Below are 9,128 nucleotides of genomic sequence, written 5' to 3'. Positions count from 1 at the left end.
ATGGATGAGAACTCCATCACACCACCTCTGTCACCAGACAACCCGTACAGACTAGATATTGAGGACAGTGATATGATGTTTGCTGATGACTTGGCCAGGCAATTCCCATCTACCCCTATACACTTTCCAGATGAGGGTACAGTATACTTTGTATTAACTACAAATCTAAACACATACTGTTCTGACAGTCAAGTTATCAAACACTGTGTGTACATAGGTTATTAATGTAATAACTAATAAAACTACCATTTACGTGGCATTACTGCCCAAATCTGTTAATTATTTACAAACAAATTAAACTCAAGCATAACTGGAAAATGTACATGTATTACTATCCAGTAGAATTTCCGACAAATGCCATTAAATTGTTCTTTTGTTGAGCACATATATATCTGGCCTAGATCCTGTGACTTTGAGTTAGTGATGTGTTTCGATATGGACTTATTGCAAGAATGTCGTATGTTTTTGTAATCTGTTGGTGAATGTATATGTAATTAATGCTTTAGCAATAATCTAATTATTGATTATACATGTAGTTAATATTTATTCCTGATAAACTTCATGGCGTACCTGTAATTAATACATTCATATAAATCTTGTAGCTTTAAACATAGGTGTAGATTATGCTTTATAGAGTTAATTTCTTCAGTCGTAAATTCAGGTGAAGTAAAGTTAGAATAGATGAAATATAAGATGTATGCTATTATTACTTTGAATACCATTGAATAATCCAATGCTGGACAGTTCCATCAGGCGATGGATCCTCTTTCTTCAGACACTTCCGTGCATTCCAGGACGTCCTCCAGAGGTGTGTTGGCTAGGTTGATCACGTCAAACCAGGGACTGGTTGGCTCTCACTGCTTTATGTTGTTGTTACAGCCTGATGCCCAAGGTGTTCTTGCACCGTCTTTGCTTATCTTGCAGTATCATTACACACAGTGAAACCTAACTCTTTCCTGTCACCATGTCCCTAGCACTGTATGGTGACTGCTCCACCATTCTTCCCTCTCCCTCCATATCCAGCTTAAAGCAACCTCTGCCTGTCTACTTGATACATGTTTCTACCTGTTTCTTCCAATCTGCTCCTATGACCCCTAGCAATCATAAGGCTCTCCAAAATGACTGGCAGGAAAACTCCCTGCAATCAACCTCAATAGGCAGACATGAAGTTCTCCATCCCTGTTGTTGACACTCTTCCAGCAGATGCTGGTGTTTCTGTCATTTATGTTCATTTACCTCCATCATCTTGTCTTCCCCAGGCAAGGCTAGGTCCACCATCACTAACTGCTTGGAACCACAGGATCAAAGTACAATGTCTGAACAAGGTGGTGTTGGAAATTTGTCCTCTGCAAGATGTATGCCATAATTTCCTAGTCTCCTGCTGTTGCTAGTATTCCTTGATATCCTGTTCCAGATTTCATGAAATTGACAAATTTCGGTGCCTTTGAAACTTCTTTTGTCTTGCACAGTCAAGACTTGCTGCTATCTACTTCAGGACCTAATTGTGTCTGCATGTGTATCTGTCATCTGTTATCGGTGCTACCTGGCTTGATGTGAGGACATGAGTCAAGTTAGCTGATCAACTGCACACTGCACATTCCATGTTATTTTTAATGTCCGAGGAAAACAAATATGAAGGACTTAGTAGAACATCATATGTTGACTTCAAGAAAAAACTAAACCTTAAATCTTCCATGTTTCATATGTTGCCCAAGTATATTTTCAGCTGCTTAACACCCTCCCAACAGGTCCAGCTCCCTTGCTGACTCATGCCAACACCTTTTACTTCAGTTTATGCTGATGTTAGGTTATTTATGCTAAATTTTCTTAGATTAGATAATACAAAGTACAAAGTGAGTTTTATTTAAAATTGATTTGAGATATTAAAATGTCTGTTTATATACTAGGCCAGTTGATGGATGTCCAGGAACCAGCACCAACATACTCAAACCAGCGACCATTCACTTGTCTTAACATCGAATCTGTGCCAAAGCAGTTAGAAAGGTGTGTGTGAAGTATGATATTATCTGATAGTGTACATACACTATCTACAAACAAATGTTGGTGTGGTAGATTTACCATCTACAAACAAATGTTGGTGTGGAACCATCTACAAACAAATGTTGGTGTGGTAGATTTACCATCTATAAACAAATGTTGGTGTGGTACCATCTACAAACAAATGTTGGTGTGGTAGATTTACCAACTATAAACAAATGTTGGTGTGGTACCATCTATAAACAAATGTTGGTGTGGTAGATTTACCAACTATAAACAAATGTTTGTGTGGTACCATCTATAAACAAATGTTGGTTTGGTAGATTTACCATCTATAAACAAATGTTTGTGTGGTAGATTTACCATCTATAAACAAATGTTGGTGTGGTACCATCTACAAACAAATGTTGGTGTGGTAGTTTTACCATCTACAAACAAATGTTGGTGTGGTACCATCTACAAACAAATGTTGGTGTGGTACCATCTACAAACAAATGTTGGTGTGGTACCATCTACAAACAAATGTTGGTGTGGTACCATCTATAAACAAATGTTGGTGTGGTACCATCTATAAACAAATGTTGGTGTGGTACCATCTACAAACAAATGTTGGTGTGGTACCATCTATAAACAAATGTTGGTGTGGTACCATCTACAAACAAATGTTGGTGTGGTACCATCTATAAACAAATGTTGGTGTGGTACCATCTATAAACAAATGTTGGTGTGGTACCATCTATAAACAAATGTTGGTGTGGTACCATCTATAAACAAATGTTGGTGTGGTAGATTTACCATCTATAAACAAATGTTGGTGTGGTACCATCTACAAACAAATGTTGGTGTGGTACCATCTACAAACAAATGTTGGTGTGGTACCATCTACAAACAAATGTTGGTGTGGTACCATCTACAAACAAATGTTGGTGTGGTACCATCTACAAACAAATGTTGGTGTGGTACCATCTACAAACAAATGTTGGTGTGGTACCATCTACAAACAAATGTTGGTGTGGTACCATCTACAAACAAATGTTGGTGTGGTACCATCTACAAACAAATGTTGGTGTGGTACCAAACAAATGTTGGTGTGGTACCATCTACAAACAAATGTTGGTGTGGTACCATCTACAAACAAATGTTGGTGTGGTACCATCTACAAACAAATGTTGGTGTGGTACCATCTACAAACAAATGTTGGTGTGGTACCATCTACAAACAAATGTTGGTGTGGTACCATCTACAAACAAATGTTGGTGTGGTACCATCTATAAACAAATGTTGGTGTGGTACCATCTACAAACAAATGTTGGTGTGGTACCATCTACAAACAAATGTTGGTGTGGTACCATCTATAAACAAATGTTGGTGTGGTACCATCTATTGTTGGTGTGGTACCATCTATAAACAAATGTTGGTGTGGTACCATCTACCATCTATAAACAAATGTTGGTGTGGTACCATCTATAAACAAATGTTGGTGTGGTAGATTTACCATCTATAAACAAATGTTGGTGTGGTACCATCTATAAACAAATGTTGGTGTGGTACCATCTATAAACAAATGTTGGTGTGGTACCATCTACAAACAAATGTTGGTGTGGTACCATCTATAAACAAATGTTGGTGTGGTACCATCTATAAACAAATGTTGGTGTGGTAGATTTACCATCTATAAACAAATGTTGGTGTGGTACCATCTATAAACAAATGTTGGTGTGGTAGATTTACCATCTATAAACAAATGTTGGTGTGGTACCATCTATAAACAAATGTTGGTGTGGTAGATTTACCATCTACAAACAAATGTTGGTGTGGTACCATCTATAAACAAATGTTGGTGTGGTAGATTTACCATCTATAAACAAATGTTGGTGTGGTACCATCTATAAACAAATGTTTGTGTGGTAGATTTACCATCTATAAAAAAATGTTGGTATGGTAGATTTACCATCTATAAACAAATGTTGGTGTGGTACCATCTATAAACAAATGTTGGTGTGGTACCATCTATAAACAAATGTTGGTGTGGTACCATCTATAAACAAATGTTGGTGTGGTACCATCTATAAACAAATGTTGGTGTGGTACCATCTATAAACAAATGTTGGTGTGGTACCATCTATAAACAAATGTTGGTGTGGTACCATCTATAAACAAATGTTGGTGTGGTACCATCTATAAACAAATGTTGGTGTGGTACCATCTATAAACAAATGTTGGTGTGGTACCATCTATAAACAAATGTTGGTGTGGTACCATCTATAAACAAATGTTGGTGTGGTACCATCTATAAACAAATGTTGGTGTGGTACCATCTATAAACAAATGTTGGTGTGGTACCATCTATAAACAAATGTTGGTGTGGTACCATCTATAAACAAATGTTGGTGTGGTACAAATGTTGGTGTGGTACCATATAAACAAATGTTGGTGTGGTACCATCTATAAACAAATGTTGGTGTGGTACCATCTATAAACAAATGTTGGTGTGGTACCATCTACCAAATGTTGGTGTGGTACCATCTATAAACAAATGTTGGTGTGGTACCATCTATAAACAAATGTTGGTGTGGTACCATCTATAAACAAATGTTGTGGTACCATCTATAAACAAATGTTGGTGTGGTACCATCTATAAACAAATGTTGGTGTGGTACCATCTATAAACAAATGTTGGTGTGGTAGATTTACCATCTATAAACAAATGTTGGTGTGGTACCATCTATAAACAAATGTTGGTGTGGTACCATCTATAAACAAATGTTGGTGTGGTAGATTTACCATCTATAAACAAATGTTGGTGTGGTACCATCTATAAACAAATGTTGGTGTGGTACCATCTATAAACAAATGTTGGTGTGGTACCATCTATAAACAAATGTTGGTGTGGTAGATTTACCATCTATAAACAAATGTTGGTGTGGTACCATCTATAAACAAATGTTGGTGTGGTAGATTTACCATCTATAAACAAATGTTGGTGTGGTACCATCTACAAACAAATGTTGGTGTGGTACCATCTATAAACAAATGTTGGTGTGGTACCATCTATAAACAAATGTTGGTGTGGTACCATCTATAAACAAATGTTGGTGTGGTACCATCTATAAACAAATGTTGGTGTGGTAGATTTACAATCTATAAACAAATGTTGGTGTGGTACCAGCTATAAACAAATGTTGGTGTGGTAGATTTACCAAATGTTGGTGTGGTAGATTTACTATAAACAAATGTTGGTGTGGTACCATCTATAAACAAATGTTGGTGTGGTAGATTTACCATCTATAAACAAATGTTGGTGTGGTACCATCTATAAACAAATGTTGGTGTGGTACCATCTATAAACAAATGTTGGTGTGGTACCATCTATAAACAAATGTTGGTGTGGTACCATCTATAAACAAATGTTGGTGTGGTACCATCTATAAACAAATGTTGGTGTGGTACCATCTATAAACAAATGTTGGTGTGGTACCATCTATAAACAAATGTTGGTGTGGTACCATCTATAAACAAATGTTGGTGTGGTACCATCTATAAACAAATGTTGGTGTGGTACCATCTATAAACAAATGTTGGTGTGGTACCATCTATAAACAAATGTTGGTGTGGTACCATCTATAAACAAATGTTGGTGTGGTAGATTTACCATCTATAAACAAATGTTGGTGTGGTACCATCTATAAACAAATGTTGGTGTGGTAGATTTACCATCTATAAACAAATGTTGGTGTGGTACCATCTATAAACAAATGTTGGTGTGGTACCATCTATAAACAAATGTAGATTTACCATCTACAAACAAATGTTGGTGTGGTACCATCTATAAACAAATGTTGGTGTGGTAGATTTACCATCTATAAACAAATGTTGGTGTGGTACCATCTATAAACAAATGTTGGTGTGGTACCATCTACAAACAAATGTTGGTGTGGTAATCTACAAACAAATGTTGGTGTGGTACCATCTATAAACAAATGTTGGTGTGGTACCATCTATAAACAAATGTTGGTGTGGTACCATCTATAAACAAATGTTGGTGTGGTACCATCTAGAAACAAATGTTGGTGTGGTAGATTTACCATCTATAAACAAATGTTGGTGTGGTACCATCTATAAACAAATGTTGGTGTGGTAGATCAAACTAAACAAATGTTGGTGTGGTACCATCTATAAACAAATGTTGGTGTGGTACCATCTATAAACACATGTTGGTGTGGTACCATCTATAAACAAATGTTGGTGTGGTACCATCTATAAACAAATGTTGGTGTGGTACCATCTATAAACAAATGTTGGTGTGGTACCAACAAATGTTGGTGTGGTACCATCTATAAACAAATCATCGTGTGTTAGTTTTACCATCTACAAACAAATGTTGGTGTGGTACCATCTACAAACAAATGTTGGTGTGGTACCATCTACAAACAAATGTTGGTGTGGTAGATTTACCATCTATAAACAAATGTTGGTGTGGTACCATCTATAAACAAATGTTGGTGTGGTACCATCTACAAACAAATGTTGGTGTGATAGATTTACCATCTATAAACAAATGTTGGTGTGGTACCATCTATAAACAAATGTTGGTGTGGTACCATCTACAAACAAATGTTGGTGTGGTAGATTTACCATCTATAAACAAATGTTGGTGTGGTACCATCTACAAACAAATGTTGGTGTGGTACCATCTATAAACAAATGTTGGTGTGGTACCATCTATAAACAAATGTTGGTGTGGTACCATCTATAAACAAATGTTGGTGTGGTACCATCTATAAACAAATGTTTGTGTGGTAGATTTACCATCTATAAACAAATGTTGGTGTGGTACCATCTACAAACAAATGTTGGTGTGGTAGTTTTACCATCTACAAACAAATGTTTGTGTGGTAGATTTACCATCTACAAACAAATGTTGGTGTGGTACCATCTATAAACAAATGTTGGTGTGGTAGATTTACCATCTATAAACAAATGTTTGTGTGGTACCATCTATAAACAAATGTTGGTGTGGTAGATTTACCATCTACAAACAAATGTTGGTGTGGTAGTTTTACCATCTACAAACAAATGTTGGTGTGGTAGATTTACCATCTACAAACAAATGTTGGTGTGGTACCATCTATAAACAAATGTTGGTGTGGTAGATTTACCATCTATAAACAAATGTTGGTGTGGTACCATCTATAAACAAATGTTGTTGTGGTAGATTTACCATCTATAAACAAATGTTGGTGTGGTACCGTCTACAAACAAATGTTGGTGTGGTAGATTGGGAAATAGTTAAATATTACCTGATACTATAGATACAACATCCATTAAAAACATTATCTGACCTCTGCTTTATTCCCTGAAGATAGCGATGATTTTATTGATGAACATAGCTTCACCAGATACTGCACAAGGTTATGTATGGAAAGATTATGAAAGAATTTTGTCACATGCAGGTACATGTGTCAAAAGCATTGCGGGTTGAAATCTTGTAAACGACAACCATGAAGTTATTTGTTTTAAAATCGCATAAAACAAAAGTTGTTTGCGGAAATTTGACAATATTTATTTTAAGTATCAAACTGGAATTTTGAAGAACTTCATGACATGATTTTAAAAATCATAATTTCAATTACTTTTCATTTTTGAATACAATTGTCAGAGTATAATGCCTGACTGGTTAAGTTAATTATTTAATTAATTTTAAACCACTCCTCTCTACAATATGACTTGTAGAAGTATCATATACTATTTGAATGAGAAAACTAGCACATTTGAAAAATTAATAAACTAAAAAAGAAAAATTAAAAAAAAAAAGCAGGCATCAAACTTTAACCACCTTAAGATCTTAACACTTTGCAATTTTTACCAAGGACTTTTATGTAAATTCTATGAATATCAGAGGTTTAATCCCGAAAAAGGGAAAGTAAACCAAAAGTTGGAACAAAATGGTTATATATGGATTTTGTTTAAAGGTAAATACCTAATTTCCTAATCAAGTCAAAGGTATGAATTTATATTATTCATGTCCCCAGCTGTCTGGTCTCTTAGTTAAAATCATCATCTACATTGTGACAGTTCTCTTAAACAATTTTGGTGTGATGGAAAACTAATAATAGCTTTATGGTACTGAAACATTTAAATCAATTTCTTTAGGACTCTGTGATAACAGATGGTGGCACACTTTACCTGAAAGTAAAGATATGTATCATAAGGAATTAAACGTCTGATGTCTCATTGTAATTCTTTGTGCTTTTATATGATTGAACGGGTGTAGTTTGCTGAAGACAGTTGAGGCGGCCTATGTACCAGATCTAGACAATGTTGTGGAATTGTTTGGCTATCAGTTTGTCACTTGCCAACTGGAGCAGAACATGAATAAACTGTTCTTATTTCTCAGGTATGTACTCGGTAGAAAATTCAAAAAGATCTCAAAAAAAGGTTTCAAAAAACTCCTTCAGATTTTTGTCAAGTTTCTCTTCAATACTAAAGTATACTTATCAGCTTCTTTGATAAAAGTCTTAGAGTCCTTGATAAGTCTTCAATTTGCACTACATCTATTCCAGTGTTGATATTATTTCAGGTTTCAGCATTTCCATTTACTTCTTTTTTTCTTTTTTTTTTCAATTTTATATGAGTGGTTTTGTGTGCAAAAGAGTTTGCAGAGTGAGACATAAAAACCATTACTTTTAGTGTTCAGCATCATTAACATTTGTGCGAAACTCAAAATTTTCCAATGATTGCAAGTGCTACTATTTCCAAACCAGTCTCTCTAACCTGCACAGAAAAGCTTACTTTTACCTAGGTAAATACCAAATGCAGACTAAGTGATAAGACACTGACACATGGTTAATTGATTTTGGCCTATACTTGATGGTAATTATATAATCAGTGGTAAAGTTTGTGTTCAGCTTGATGTTGAGCTTAATTTCTCTCCTAGATTATGTATTGCCATAACCAAGCCTGGAAAATATACTTTTATCAATGTCTGATCATCCCAACACTGAGCCCAGCTAAAGCCCTCTATGTCTGATCATCCCAACACTGGGCCCAGCTAAAGCCCTCTATGTCTGATCATCCCAACACTGGGCCCAGTGAAAGCCCTCTCTGTCTGATCATCCCACCATGGAGCC

General features: G+C 35.7%; 1 protein-coding gene across 1 annotated transcript in view; it reads left to right on the top strand.

The window, feature by feature from the left end:
* LOC132543362 (protein MMS22-like) overlaps window positions 1-9,128 on the top strand; it is a 51,149-nt gene continuing 42,021 nt past the window's right edge. The window contains exons 1-3 of the mRNA XM_060206857.1: window positions 1-136; window positions 1,908-2,004; window positions 8,273-8,395. Of these exons, the coding sequence (XP_060062840.1) occupies window positions 1-136; window positions 1,908-2,004; window positions 8,273-8,395 (356 nt within the window). The remainder of the gene's footprint in view (window positions 137-1,907; window positions 2,005-8,272; window positions 8,396-9,128) is intronic.

This window comes from Ylistrum balloti, unplaced genomic scaffold (assembly GCF_031769215.1).
Source record: "Ylistrum balloti isolate Yb309-2 unplaced genomic scaffold, AGI_CSIRO_Ybal_v1 Utg369580, whole genome shotgun sequence".
Taxonomy (NCBI): domain Eukaryota; kingdom Metazoa; phylum Mollusca; class Bivalvia; order Pectinida; family Pectinidae; genus Ylistrum; species Ylistrum balloti.
The sequence above is the reverse complement of the archived record's forward strand: the minus strand, read 5'-3'. Positions and strand labels throughout refer to the sequence as shown.